Source organism: Strix aluco, chromosome 12 (assembly GCF_031877795.1).
Source record: "Strix aluco isolate bStrAlu1 chromosome 12, bStrAlu1.hap1, whole genome shotgun sequence".
Lineage (NCBI taxonomy): Eukaryota > Metazoa > Chordata > Aves > Strigiformes > Strigidae > Strix > Strix aluco.
This window is the reverse complement of record NC_133942.1, coordinates 20,621,282-20,637,315: the sequence shown is the minus strand read 5'-3', so window position 1 is coordinate 20,637,315 and position 16,034 is coordinate 20,621,282. Positions and strand designations below refer to the sequence as shown.

The following is a 16,034-nucleotide window of genomic DNA, read 5'->3' as shown; positions in this document are numbered from 1 at the left end:
ACATGAGCAATTTTAATTTTAAATAGGTAGAAAATGGTTAACTGAGAATTGTGTGCAGTTTGCAAGGGATGGTAACTGGAATCCAGCAGTTTCACCTTATAAAGCAGTGACTAGAGGTGTGAACTGAGAGCAGGCCAAATTAAATGATACAGCGGTTTAAGATGGAGTGTGAGGATGCTGACTGATGGAAAAAAAATGTGGCAATGTACTAAAACAACCAGAGAAGGAAAGAAAGCACCAGAGCAACAGAAGAGTTGACCTAACACCTTGGCTGGAAGACAGCAGCAGGGACTGCATCCCTCCAGGAGATGGATGAGGAGTCTCTCACTCCTCAGTCCTGAACTCCACACCAGGGCAAACTCACAAGCTCAACCATCAGCTGAAAGAACAAACATTTTAAAAGCTGGTGCCTGAAGCAATGACAGTGACATTCAGACAGCTCGGTACGGGTAGTCTGATTTCAAAGATGGTGAGTGATTCTAGGTCTTACCATCTTCACCAGATTTTCTTGGTGGATGACTGGTACTTCTGAGAACCAGGCCACTTAAACACAGGGGCCTAAATGATGTTTTAAGGAAATAATTCTAGCCATTCTATTTGGATAACCTTAAGCAAAAGGTCCCTTTAAAATGGAGTTTCCATTTGAGAAGGACAAATTTAAAGCATTTTCCCTTGACTTCAAAAGCTTTTTCAATCATTTCCTTAGCAGCGCAGTGTATTGCAAAGGACAGCAAAGATACTCAGCTGGATGGATTCCACTTTGCAGTTTCCAACAACGCTTTCCTTTTTAGGAACTTGGTCCATGCTTGCTACTGCCCAAATAAACTCAAAGCAACATAAACAATCTCCAAAATTAAACCTAGCTGAGAAACACCATTTCTGATGTCACTCTGTTGGCAAGGGAGGCTGTTGACTCCTTTTGTCACCTTTTTTTTTTTTCTCCCCAAAATGGATTACATTTGGTCTCTATAACACACTGGAAAATGTATTAGTTGGGTTATCCCACAAGACACCCTATGAATAAAAAACAGTCTACCTGGAATTAATCAATATGTGACACAGTGAATTGCTAACCCTTCCTCACAAAGTGCCTAGAGTAAAAATATGCCAGAATGATTGTCTTCTTGTCTGCAGTGTAAGTGCTATTACTGACAGCATTCCATAGAGGGAAATTGTTTTCTTTGCTCTCCTGCTGATAGTTAAAAAGTTTCAACTGTGGGTGAGCTTATATATGAGATGTAGAGAGATTCATTTTGCTTTAGCATACTTCCTACTGAACACACTCCATTGCGGACAGGTAAATGAAGATACGTGTACTGTGCTTAATACTGGTTTGTCTGGCTCTTATCATAATGTAATATTGCTCCTTAACATCACCAAATATCATCAGTACATCCAGAAAAAGTTGCAAAAGCCTCCAAGAAAGCAGCCATGAAACTGATATTTAGGAAGCATCAACAAAATAAACATACATTAGTTATTCACATTCTTTATGTGTAACCCTGAGAAAGGCTTTATTTCTCAACACCAAATATATGCTCCTCTTGAATAATAAATACAGAGTTATGCTTGTTCAAGTTAATATCAACAATTTGCAAAGCTAAGCCTGCAACTGAGCATCACAAATAGAACGCTGTGCCGTTAGAGGTTATGTTTAATTTCCAAGTGTCCTTTATGCCAGCAAACAGTTTCCCACAGGGCAATGGCATGTGTTTGTGTGGACATAAGGAACTTTTTAGTTTTCCCAATAAGCTTCCAGTTGGCTCTAACAACAGAACAGCTTCATTTTCTGCTTTCTTTCTCTATCCTTCTATCCTGCATATTCTGTGAGTCCCAGAACAGTGTTAGTGGATTTGTGGCTTTACTTCACTACACTCAAAAATAAGTTATTTATGAGTCTTTAGAAGGACATAATTTAAGTGTCCAGTGGTCACTAGCAAAGCCCTGTTAATGCCTACCTCCATCAGAACCATTTCTGATAGCTACACGCCTGTGCGTGAAACTGCAGTGTGACTTTATCTCCCATACACAACAATGGAAGAAAGCTTTCCCAAAAAAAGGCTGTGGATGTTAACAGCAGACCAAGGAAAAATCTCATGAAAAATCCCAAGAAAAATTAAATTATTCTTTAAAAAAAAAAAAAAGCACCTTAAAAATGACAGCACTGCAAAGAATATTCAAGCAACTATTTTGTTTTGTATTGGAAGAGGGAGTACTTTGCACAAACGTCCAGATTCTGGCCAAAACTTTAAAATAACCTAACAGCTTTGGCATTCTGTGGTTAAGACGTTACCGTAAGTCTGACTTGGAAGACTAAAATGTTTCTTTTTTAAGATAAAAAAACTAACAAGAAAAAAAAAAGATTTCAACATTATTTGAATGTAACATTATTCTGGGACTTCTTATTTGAAGTTTTCGAAATAAGTATCTATCTAAGCGCCTTTTCTTCACTGTGTTTTTCTGCAGGTCCTGGCTTTGATTTACAGAAAACTAGCAACATCCTGACAGACTCTCCACCAAATATTTTCCATCAATTGTTATGGCATGAAAAAAAACTATTAGGAAAATATCATATGGACCACATAAGATTAATTTCCGTCCAGGAACGAGATGCTCAGAGGGGAAAAAAATAGAAGTAAATGCTTGCTTAAATTGGAAACTGAATGATCTGGAGAAGGTCAGCATTTCTCAGTTTTGTGAGTGGTTATGAACTTGAAGTTTTGTCTAGGCTAAGGATCACAAGCTGCTTCACCAGGAACAGGAGCGGCAAAGGCTCGAATTGGTGCTCAGCCAGTTTCAAAAAAGGGGTCTTTTTATCTCATTCAAAATAAGCCAACACTGCACTGTCATTATTTAATCTAGCATACACTCCATGTAAGAAATGAACAACGTAACTGGTTGGAATGTATCCGACTCCTTTTTCCTTTGACTTCTACACAGTTTACCTGGATTACTTGAGGCCAACATATAATTTATGGGGATATAAGCATACAGGTATCATATGCTGGGTTTTGTACTTGAGTTTAGTTTTATCTTTCTCTTGCAGGCACAATGGAGGAAAATTAACAGAGCATTAAGTAACCCAGCCTGAATGGACACGCTCCTCAAAGCGGCTCGGTCTTCTCTCTGTGTCCCACTCACTCAGAGGCAAACACGCTGTATGAAGGGAACCGCCAAATAGCTCCTTTTCAGGGGAACACAGAGAGAGGCTCCAGCACTCCTGGGTCTGCCCTGTCAGGAAAGAGAGGCAGGTGCTGCCTGCGGGTCCTGCATGCTCTGAGCGGAGGATGAGGCATGATGCTTTCTGTGTTTTCTCTCTCATTTCTCAGTGGAAAAGGGCAGTCTGCCAATAAGTGAGCCTTCCTGCTCCATTAAGGATAAGGGGCAAAACCCCCAAAAAACTCAGACTAGATGTGCTAAGTGATTTCACACTGACCACAGACCCAAGCCATAACAGAATTTGCCTTCTACTTTACTTCTGTGACAAAAAAAACCCAGTCCTTAAAATATGCCACCATACTGATGCCAGCTGTCATTTGTTTTCACCTGTTTAAAGTATATGAATTACTTAAGAGATTTAGCAGAGATTACTCACAGCAGCAGCAGCATTGTCAAACCTGATAGTCTGTCACACTAATAATGATCACAGAGCAGCTCTTGTCTTGATATTTCTGTATCAATACTGATTGTGTTATACTCAGTGTGGAATTAAAAAAATTAACACATTGGCCATAGACAATGCAATACAACCCAGAATGAGAAAATGCCAGGTGCTAAACAAATCAGATTAAGTACAGACTAAGTGCATTTGATAAATATTTTTTATTTCATTTACAAAAGTATGTTTTATGTGTTTTATATTAGTTGTATAATGTATGTGCCACATTGCATGCTCCAAAAGGATATGGAGTTTATATTAGAATGTCCACTTGGCAATTGAAAAATAAATGAAAATGATCTTTTCCACAGCTGAATTTTTAAACAGCTGTGATTTAGCACAAACCCATTTATTCCCAAGAATCCAGACCCGATGCAAAGGCCAGGGGCTGGCTACTCTCTAGCTGATTTGAACAAAAGTAATTTTATTACAGGGTAGAAAAGCCTTAGCAAATTCAATTACTGCTGCAGTTATTTCATTTGCTTTGCAGATTATGGTTGAATTACCATTGGAAATGAGAACAAATGCAGTGATGTTGCCACTTATTTATCTAAACATACTGGGGACCAATCCAGCCCATGGATATTCCCATTCAACTCTGAAAGTCAATGGATACATGACAATCACCAACCCAAAGTGGGGAAGACTGGGAGGGCAAATAAACACTCATGAAAGAGGCCCCGATTCAGTACTATATGCCCTGAAAAAGGCACTCAGCCATGACTATTACGAGTAACAATTTGAATGGTAAAATAAAAGACCACTGAAATTCCACATAAGGCTGTCAAAATCTAAAACATCCCTTAGGATTGTGATATAGTTTGGAGGCATTAACATTGTGGAGGAGCACTGGTGTATCATAAGGGAGCACCATGTGATTCTGAGGAATGGAGTAATAGAAATGGGATGCGATTCAACATTACTAAATGCATAAGCATGCACTTAGGGACTAATAACAGTCATAAACTACAGCAACAGAAACGGGATGAAACTTCATATTACTAATTGAAAGATCACACAATTCAAAGCTATTTTTGCTGTGAACTGGAAGATCTTGACTTGACAACTGAGACAAAGGCAGGGGATTTAGGATGCCAGCAGGATGCACTATGCAAAAGAGAAGTATGCTATATTGTATACTGTCAGTCAAGATAGGAAATATTATTTTCATTGTGCATCACTAAAATCTCATCTGGAACAAGAGCATTTAGTGCCAGTGACCCACATTTTGAAACATTAAGTGAAAACATGAACAAGTGCAGAGGAGGATAAAGAACAAGGATAAAGAAGAGAATGCACTGTGAGAATGGTGATTAGAAGAAGTGAGCTGGTTTAACTGTGCAAAGTCAAGGCTGACAGGATATGACCTCCTCCTGGAAATGCACCAGAACTCTGGAGAGAGACAGACACAAGGCAGGAAAACTCCCACTTGATCTTCAGTGAAATACAGTCCAAGAATACACTGGCATAAACCTCCCATAAACCAACGGGGACTGGAAATTAAAGAGGTCATTAAGCATGGGAGAGCAGTGAGGTTCTGGAAGAGCTGGGGAAGGGGAAAACACCTCACTAGCATAAACTGGAACCTACAGTGTGATACGTGGCAACAGGGCACTTGAAGATCCTTTTCAACCCATGCTCCTGCACCGCAGTGCCTGCTCCCCTGCAGAAATGGCAGCTGGAAGTCATATAGTGCTGACATTGTAACCTAGCGCTGACATGAGTTCATGAATTTGCAGCTCTGCATTAGCAACATACACTCCTGAAGGGTTAGACCTCTTTCAGGGTCCCACAACATGCAGCAAGCTTGTCATTCAGGCTAAGCAAGGAGCTAAAAAAAAAAAAAAAAAAAAAAAAATCGCCCTTGACCTGCACCTTCCTGAAGAGACATCCTGTATATCAAGGCTGAATTCAATTATGTTTGGAATTACCGATAGAAAATTTAATCTTTTTGTGGAAGAAAACAAAAAACCCCACCCTTAGCAATATAATAAATATTATATTTATCAATGTTATATTTATTTATAAATAGAGCAATTTACACACACTGTGCTCTCACTCTTCTGAGCCAGAAATGAAATCAAAACATTTTGACTCCTAAAGCACACTAAAGTATATTAAAACCTATTAGCAAGAAGAGGGGAAGTTTTCCTCTTCTTCTGAAACTGCAGTTCATCAGGAAATCAACAAGAAGTTCACACCCGCATGCTAGTGTCTGCACACCGTAGCACAGGCTTGGCACAAACCACCTCTTAGCATTCATAATCCCTGGACAAAGTGATTTATGCTTGTGGTACATGACCACAAAAGGGCAGGACAACTCATGGTTTGATTTATGCCAGCAGGCGCTGTCATATTGCAAACAGCCTCTTCAACTGCTGCAAATGCCAAGGTCAACTAACCCAGTTCATGATGATGTCTGGATGAGGTCTACTGTCTCCCCTTTGAATTTTTCAAAGGTGAATATTCCCATATGTAATACTGAGTTGCAGTAGGTAAATGTTTTTCTCTGTAGTTCAAAGCAGTTTGCCAAGACTTGTTTCCCAGAAAAACAGCCGCAAAACAGAACTTATCACAAACACTGAACATTCTCCACTACCACCACCACTGTGAAGACCTATGCGTTGAAATTACGTATTTTCACACATACGTGCTTGCAAGTCAGTACTTAAATATAAAAGCACTAGTTGGCGTTTTCTAGAGGTACAAATGCTTTGTGTTTACCTTCTTAAAGACAGGCCATTTTTATGTCTATCAGATTGAAAATTTTTGGCTCCAGCTGCTGTAATCTCACATTACTGACAGCTTCTACAGCTCTCTGTGCCAATGAAATTGAGAAGGGTTTCACATGGAAAAACAGGGATGCCCAGAGTGAGTAACAACAGCTGATTTCTTGATATCAAAGGCTTCTCAGGATGGGACTGAATGGGTTACCCCACTGAAATACATCCTCATTTTGTACCAGCAAAGGGATCCTAAGCCAGGTTTCGAACTGTGTTGCAGATAGTTCACTGAGATAGATACACACCTGCTGGTGGCCAAGCCTTGATATAGCCAGTGCAATGGACAACAGCATACTGTGCTTCGCCTTCTTTTACTGGGCCAAGACCATTCCTAAATGAAAAGGAAACACAAAAATATCACATTGACAGTAAAGCAGAATAGCTTTATGTTTTTAAACTACTACTAATGATTTACTGATATTTGTAAGTTAGAAATAACCGTCAACCTAGAGTTGTGTACAATGGCAGCTCCATTACAAATCTATTCAAGTGTTACTTGCTTTCCGTAATACTTCTTGGAAGTGCTATTTTACTCTGTATGCTAACGCAGATGTTTGTCCAGGATGTTTGTCGACTCCTTGACTGAGCATTAGCCCAGTGGAAAATGAGAGTGCTTATGGCAACTAACTGTTATGGTAAATTAAGTAACAGTACCTGTATCTTTTTCTCATGGTGGTTATTCTGTTCAGAGGTAAATGATCCAGAGGAGCATTTCCACACCTAAAATTAAATTAATATTTGAAAGGGCTCAAAAATTAATATAAATACTCAAGATGAAAATGCATTTTAAGATCGTTATTAGTATATGTAAGTAGACAATAATGGATATTCATTTCTGACAGAAAGTTGCAGATTCATGTTTTCTTAAAACTTGCTGCTTCCACAGGCTGAGCTTTATGGGTGTGATACAAATATTTTCTTTATTTTATAAAGAAAAGTAGAAGAGACTACAGAAAGATTTCCTCCTGTCCCCTAAAACCTAAAGACTATTCGAAATAGATATTCCAAGAGTGGCTAAAGAATACACTTCAAAATACTATAAAACAAGGGTGAAAAGTAAAGAAGAATGTAAATCAGGCCCCCAAATATCCACACAAAATAATCTCAGTTTTCCATTGGACAGAACATTTTGACTGCCATACACCAGCTACAATGTTAGTAGATACTAATCTAGTGATTGCAAGAATAGACTATTTTCGTTGTCATGTAACTTTGTTTAACACTTGTTCATGTATATCTTGTGATACTTCTAACTATGCCTAACTGTGTAATTTTAACAATCCATCTGAAGCTAAGTAAATAGTTTGAAGGGTAAAACCAGTTCAATTTCAATTGAAGAAAGAACAATAACAATGAAAGAAGTAATCACAAGGAAGGTTCACATTATTTGAGGCTCATTCTTCCCACAAGTTTTTTTTAAATTATTATTATTATTCTCTTTTTTTTTTTTATATTGGTCACTGCCAAGGAGAAGGAATGAACAATTAAGATTTAGAATTACAAAAACAATGGGGCTACAGGCATGTATAAAACTACTCTCATGCATTGGAGTTTACAGAATCAGGGTGCTAGGAAATAACTGCAGTCTGAAATGTTGATTTAAAAGCTGGGGAACAACTGTAAACAGGAGATTAGGCCTGGTCTTCTCTGCACAATAAAGTCCTCCTCACATGACCACTACGTGCAGCTTGGAGGAAGAGAAAGCAATGTTCCAAAGGTCTCTCTGCCACATTGTATTTCTTTCCCCCCAGTTGAGGATGGAAAAGGAGCTATAGCTTTGAAGCCTAATCATGCAGGTACGAACTATATAAACCCCTTAAAAAAGGCACCCAAGAGCCATACATCCTGCTTCCTCATATGACCGGAAGAAAATCCACCACATAACCGAAGTACCAAAGTACAGGCATCTGTTGTAATGTGTCAAATATTTTGCTTTGCATGTTTCATTCCATATAAATTTTGCATCATCTGTTTTCAACACATATATTGGTTATAGGCTGCAGATGTAATTATGTACTTTCCCCCCCAACCACACAGAGAAATTTATTACAATAGCAACAGGCATTTTATCCCGTTAGCACTACAACAACAGAAGTGCCCATAAGCCCCAGTCAGAAGCACTGGGCAGGCAGATCTCTTTAAAGAAGCCCAAGCAATACAGGAGAAGTTGGAAAATTGCAAAATAAAAACCCTCTAACAATTACTCATTTATCTAGCATCAACCAGCTGACATCTGGTTAATTCATACCAGGCTTAGGTTAATTCCTACATAGCTGGCAAGTTTGCAACTGAATTCCTGTTTGTCTTCAAGATTCTTTTAATATTATTGGTTTGCTGAAAAAATACACAGAGTAGGGCTTTCATTACACTTGCGAAAGCTTTGTTCCCAAAGCACTGATTCGAACAATTTGACTAGAAGAGACAATGGCTTACATTCCAGGGGTGAAATTGTCATGAAGTTCTCTGGGGAAAGAATCCTACACCCCACACTGATAAAAATAACTGCAACACATAAACGAGGTGCTGTTTTGTGATTAATCACAACGGAAGACAGGTTTCAGTTTTACTCCAGTTCCAAAAGCAAGCATTCTGGAAATGCTTAATGGGAGTGTGTCATTACAGCTTTGTTTTTTAAGCAAGGTCAAATTAGTGCAACAAAATCTCTGAAGTCTAATCTGAGATGGGACTGGAACCATCACAGGAATACAAGGTAAATGCGTACCTCATCCTGCAAATGAAAGAGCGCCTTGATCCCATGCACATTCTCATTGAGGACTGCTGACCCTCTTTCTTTACTGTTCCAGTCTTCAAGTCCAGGATTCGTCCTAGAAAAGCCAGAGAGAGCAACTGATGTTCAGTACATAAATTTAATTCCATTTACTATAAACTAATATGACAGTAAGTTCATAAGCTAAATGCCATTAGCCCAGTTAGGGGGAAAATGCCAACAAAAATTCTTGATCCTGGTCTCACATGGGTTATGCGTTGGTTTAACTAATGATTTCAGCAAAGCTGACTCTGAGTCACAACAGTGATGGCTCTTTTCTCGGTTGGCCCAAGACCAACTTCCAAGCCAGGGTCAAATATCTGGAAGCAGAGAAGACAATGACAGCAAGCATAGCTTTCTGACTTGATCTGCTCGCTCCACTCTTTACCAGAACTGTGGATAAAGCAACATGCATCACTCCCCTGACAGCTGCTCCTCTTTCCCAGTGCTCTTGGGTCTACCCAGAACACTCTCACCATAACACCATCTCACATATTCAGGGCTGCAGCGATGGTGAGGAATACACAAGACCAAGCTTTCCTCCTTGATGATGAGATACAGGACAGATCACAGTAGCGCTTGCGGTGGGGCCCTTTCCAAGTTGATAAAAAACTTACATGTCAGCATATTTTTAAAGTTAATTTTCAGCCGGATCAGTGAGATGGTCCAACTCACTACACAGCAACATGAGCCTATGCAAGGTCCATGGCTGGACCCTGCTGATCACCATAAGCTGACTGCAAACCTCAGAATCTCACCCCACAGACACAGCACTGAAAAGGGATGACAGCAATCAAGTCATCTCAAGAGAGGACAGGATGGAGGGAGCACTGAGCAGATGCTCCTATAGTAAGTTGGGGGAGGTCTTTATCAAAAAACAAAGGTAGCAAGGTGATAACGGATTAACCTTTCCATTCTCCTGAGACAAAACAGAAGGCAGTGATTACTACAGATAGATTCGGATCAGTGATGGCAAGGTACAGGATATCACCTAGAATCCTATTGTTTATCACCAAAGAACTAACTGAACGGACTTCTGCATCTACAGCTCAATTGCTAACAGATGATTATAAAATCTTGCACATTAGTAACACAGACTAGAAATGAATCGCTGGCCCAGATCCACAATGCTTCAGGGCTGGATACAGCCACAGAAGTGACAGTGGGCAAGAGAAACACAGTGGAACAGCTGCTAGACAATTAAATGACAGCCACCAGTGCTGATGACACACGGCCATGAGCAAACCTACATGTTTAAGGTAGGTACAGTATCTTCCAATAACTGAAACCATACAAGCCTAAGCCTTTACCGTGATATAACTAGCCAAGTTTACAGCAGTGGAAGATACCATACTCTGACTGTGCTAGGCTGAAGAAATCATGCAGAATACATTCAGTCTCCCTCATCAGATTTCCTCAAAAGTCTCTGTCCAAAAATTAAGTTCTGAAATAATCCTACTGCCAAACATTAATTTCAGAATTATTTTAACTGAAAATACTCACCTCCATCCATGAACGGGAATAAAATCACTATGAAACAGTTTAAAGATCAGTATTTTCGATAGGAAACTAGGCAGTAGCATTTTATTCTTACGGTATACTGAAGATAATGACTTCTGGAGGAAAGCCATCCTTGTTGACAGAAGGTCAGACTGTGTCATCTGGTGCATCTCCAAGATATACCTCAGATGGTTAAAAAGTTAGCAAGCCTGGGAGCAATTCCTGAAGATGCTTCGACTCAGAGCACGGGGCTATATATTAATATAGATGTATGATTCACGTGTGAGCTGGGGACAATCACACCACCACATTTCCCAGCTCAGTTACGCTGACCCTATGATGTAGGATGGATCTGAGGTTCAAACACACTTCCCTTCCCTGCATCAGAGAGTCTGTGTCTCTGTCTCATTTCCTATATCCAAAACCACAGTCTATTTTCCCATCCCCTCAACTAATCAAACAATTTAGAGAAATAAAATATCATTAGACAAGAGGCAAACTGACTCACAAATGAAGGCAATACATGACAAAGCAAACAAAGACAGAATATATGTGCAGGACCCAATGGCTGTCCGTGTGAGCATACAAGCCGAATCAAAACATCAAAAGCATTTTTTTCTCTTTGGACACAATAACTTTGTCATAAACAAAAGAAGTTTCTGTGCATTTTTCTTTCCATTCCAGTACAAAATCTTGAAGTGACACTAATAATCAAAAAGCAGTGACAGTAAATGTAACTCAAACAGCTAATAGAAAAGTCTCAGTTTTTATCATCCAAGAGCATCTATAATAATAAGCATACTTCACAATTATGTGGCCACTAAGCCTAAAATTGCTGACACGTTCCTTTGGCATGTCTGGAACTACCAACAACAAAAGTCATAGTTTTTAAATTTAGCTTTTTGTTTGGCAATGTCTTAGAAATATGTATCAGATAACAAATAGTAGTCTATATTTTGCCCTGACTTACAAAATCACCACAGGGGGTATGCGGGGGTATGAGTCAGAGAAATGTTTGGTCCGTAGATATTACAACAAAGCTCTCCCAGCAGCTTGTTTCACTAGTCCGTTGTGCGTGTGTTAACCTTGGAGAGCTCTAACAGTATAGTGTAGATTTTGATAAAGAACAAGCAGTTTGTGGTTTATATTATTAGAAGCTTATGATCAAATTATATTAAAAAGAGGAAGAATTATAGACTAGGGACAAAGCTTTCAATTTAGCTCAAACAAGCCTGTCAGTGCATTCCCTGGGATAAGAGGGATCTCCTAAGACATGACATACCAGGGCTGGTATCTCTGTTGGAGCTTTTAAGTTAATAATAATTGTTGTGATGTGCACAGAGCATACCTGGGAGACTAAACTGGGAAACAACCCGCTGTGAGATCTGTATGCAACCAATGCGGCCATGCGGCACAGGTAAATGCTAGCTTTGGAAAAAGGAATGGTGTAATACTCCCAAGTGCCTGCACCCTGGGTCTGCCTGCAGGCTTCCAAACGTACCACTAAGAGCTTTCTCTGTTTGGAGAGCTCTACTGTTTAATAATGGCAATCTGGATACAGTGTTACTCCTTTTTATTGTTGTGCTAACTGCTCAAAAAACCATCTTCATTCCTAGACCTAGACTTACAGCATTTAGCTTTTACCAGGTAACTCCGAAGAAGTGCAGAGATTGAAAACGATGAAGCCAGGACAAGCGGAGTTGTACCACTCTATTTGTCATAACTTATTGTTATGCCAATCTGCAGCTGTGACAAGAAAATGTCACCTGGTCTCAAGACAAAACTCACAGCTGTTTCTCCCCAGGCTCCTCACTACTCCACACCTGACTCTGAGAAGGGGATGGACCCACACTGCTCTGCTTCTGCCAGCATGGAACTACAAAATCATCTTCTATCTGCTTTAATATCATCTACAGTTCACTGCAGCTGCTCATGGGATGGACCCTGGCAGGTCCCACACTGCAGTCAAGCAAACTGGCATAAATCACAACACAGTGTCATACAGACAGCTCAGTTTAAGGAGATGGCATGCTCTGATGATAGCTCTGTCACAGAACCATAAAATATTTATACCTCCATGTGTTCCTGCATCTTTTACAGTGGTGCTGCTACCTTGGTGATAAATGCTCATTTAGGTTTCTCCACAGGAAACACACAAAATACATTTGATGTAAATGTTGGTGATATTATTCTTACTAATTATAAATATTGTAGGACGCTCTGACAGCTTCTGCTAACTGAATAGCGTACATGTGCATTTTAAAAATTTCTTCTTCTGGTTTCTTCAGAAGAACAGTTTTAACAGCCCAGTTCCACCACCAGCTGGATTCCTTATGAGCTTCTCCATAAATTGGTAATTGCGTGTAGTTCATTTTCATGTTAAACTTTTCCCCTCTCCAGCTCCAGACAACCCTCAGATACAGCAAGTGCAGGATGCGTGTCTCCATCACAGCACTACTGCGACTGACACTGCTGTCTTATTACCACTTACAGCAGCTGCACAACTCAGAGGAAACCTGTTTACTCTGCTGCAAAAGAGAAAGCAAATAGATGAGCATAATGCTTATTAAAACCAGCACATAAATCTCTCTGGTTGGTCTGGGTATAATTGATAATTTGCTGAAACCTACCCACTACAGTCCCCATTGGGAAGGCAGTATTGCTTAAACCTGGAATAAACCAGTTGTCCTCTGAGCAGGAATCCACCAAGACACCCAGGAACCTGATGCCAGGAAAGGGCTGTTCAGAGGGGACCAGAGGTGAGGACAATGTGCAAGAGATTCATTATTTGGGTAAAATAGAGAAGCCATATAAAGCTCTTCCCACTAAAGAGACCAGTTAGTAACCAAGTACCAAGGACACACGCCAGAAACATTCCCTTTGTGTTATGCTGCAGCGTGTTTTCGAAGATGCTCTAAAAATGTTCTCATGATCAAGTGGACAAATGTTCATATTGGCACTGATATGCCCCTTGTGTGTGCAAATAGTGAACAGACTATGCATGAACCTTCTCCTGTTGGATCTCCAATTGCTACTGTAAATGTTCAAATATCTTTTCTGTGTTTGCAATGTTTGAGATGAACCTAAGCCAAGGATTAGTCTGGGCCTACTGAAGTTCATGAGGTTTCAAATCTGGGAGTTTGGCTCAAATCCATCTTTACACAGTAACACCAGCCTGTTAGAAAATTTGTTCCTCCATGTTTAAACACTATATGCTAAGGTTTATAGCTGGGTAATCAAACACAGTCTGTTCTGTGTTACTTTAGTTCTTTTCCTTTTTTGTTTTGGGGGATTCAAAACTCCATAAGTTTCAACACCTAATTCTACAACAATGCCTTCTCTGCTGGATTTCTGATTCCTAAGAATCCTACAGTCTGTAATTAGAAAGAAAGGTTGTTACATGAGGGCATTCTTCTGCAAAAATTTCAGTGTAAGTTGAAAAGGCTGTCTCTAAAAAAACAATCATGCAGTATTCACATCTAGTTTGCAGCATGGAAATACTGCTCTTTTGCAACAAAAGATTACTACCTGTTACAAAGATCAGAAGAAATGTGTTTTGGCTTCATGCTCACAAAAATACTGTTGGCAAAGTACATGATACAATTTTCCATTTCCCTCTAACTCATCAGTAGATGGACTGCTGTCTTGCGCAGATCCTTGGACCTGATAAGGAACCAGTCTGAATTCATATATGGAGTCTCACCTTGCCCTCATACCTTCAGCAACCCAGAAAGCTTCACACTGTAGTTGATAGTGTCTTGTCTTACACCGAGCAAGTTAGATATCTCATAATTATACTCAACCACTCGATTGCCTACATATTTCTTTCCAGGCAAAATAAAATGAAGGATAAACTAAGTTTGGTTTGGACAAGATAACAAAAGATGACTTTGTGCTCATCAGAAATACTCCGCAGGCTACTCAGGGAAGACAAACAGGACACAGGAATACTGCACCCAAAAATCCTTATGAAAACTAGAAACATCTTTATCCTACAATAAAAATGGAAAAAAAGAAGACATGGATGCAGGAAAACAAGAGGAAATAATTAAAAATAAAAGCAAAGTGATGGTCAAGGTACTGATGCTTCTGGACACATCTCCAAATGTAAGCTGACCCTCAAACTGAAGGGTCAGAGAACAAAGGACGACTTCTGTGGTGGCTCTCTATTAGTACATTAAAGTCTTTAGAAAGTAGAGGCAGAGATCAGTTTAAAGATGTGTTTTCTCAACTAGAACTACTAGCTGCCAGCTCATCACGCAGCACTGCAACACTGTGAATGAACTATTTATCATTCGTAGGGAGGCAGCACAGAAAAGTCTTTATCACTCATGAATGTAGCATCAAAAGCCAACTCTGTTATTGTACCTTGGGATACAAAAGATGTGCATGAAGATCATGGTGGTTGGACACAGACTCCACAACAGTTGGTACAGATATAAGATACAAGTCATTGCTTGGGATAAACAATATAGTTCCAAAAAATGTGAAACTTTTTTTTTTTTAATTTTTCATTTATCAGTTCACACATACGCACTGACTACAGCTGAACAATCAGCTTTACACCAACTGAGGTATTCAGCTGGCAAAGTTCCTCTTGAAAACAATGGATGCATTATGAATACATAAACAAAATGTCTTCAATAAGATTAAATAGCCTAAATTTGATCAATTTATATTAAATTACTCTTGATAAGCTCATGCCAGACTGAAGCAATTATTCTGCATTAATTCAACAATTAAAAGAAAATAAAAGCCTTTAAAAATTTATACCCTTACAATCGTAACGGATAAAATCGTATCTCATGTTTAATGCAGCTCAGCAAGTGCTTTAAGCTCTATTAAGTTTAATAAATACATATCCACCCTGTGGATCCAATATAAAAAAAAAATTACAGATGATCTAAGAACACATTTAGAATCAAAACTGAAATGCAAACATTTGAAGGTTCTCCTTCCAGGAACTCACAATTACATAAATCAGAAGCAGCTCACAATATACAAATAAAACAATACACAAAATAAAAAAAACATGGTCACACAGCTCTTCTCTCAGCATTCTGAATTTTATTATTTACATAAAGATAATGTTCATAAAAGCACAGACATATCTACCACATACATATTCAGAGTACACAGTTCCTGTCCTGAAAGCCCAAGTCCCTGCCCTACAAAAGACAAGGTATCTACTGTAGGGTTGGTGAGGCTGAGAGCAACTGCCATAGCACGGAAATATGCTGCTGGTCATCCAAGTATCCTCTAAAAAAAAAAAAAAGAGCATCCCTTCAGGTTGACAGCACTGAAGACAGGAGCTGTGTGGAGCGAA

General features: G+C 39.3%; 1 protein-coding gene across 5 annotated transcripts in view; it reads right to left on the bottom strand.

The window, feature by feature from the left end:
• The window catches only part of ARNT2 (aryl hydrocarbon receptor nuclear translocator 2), a 104,880-nt gene that overhangs the window by 36,030 nt on the left and 52,816 nt on the right, over positions 1-16,034 (bottom strand). For 4 of the 5 annotated variants that reach the window (XM_074837365.1, XM_074837367.1, XM_074837369.1 and 1 more), the window contains 3 exons: positions 9,164-9,266; positions 7,096-7,161; positions 6,687-6,772 (listed from right to left, as the gene is read on the bottom strand). In XM_074837365.1, coding sequence (XP_074693466.1) covers positions 6,687-6,772; positions 7,096-7,161; positions 9,164-9,266 — 255 coding nt within the window. The remainder of the gene's footprint in view (positions 1-6,686; positions 6,773-7,095; positions 7,162-9,163; positions 9,267-16,034) is intronic. The other variant, XM_074837368.1, reaches the window with a different exon arrangement.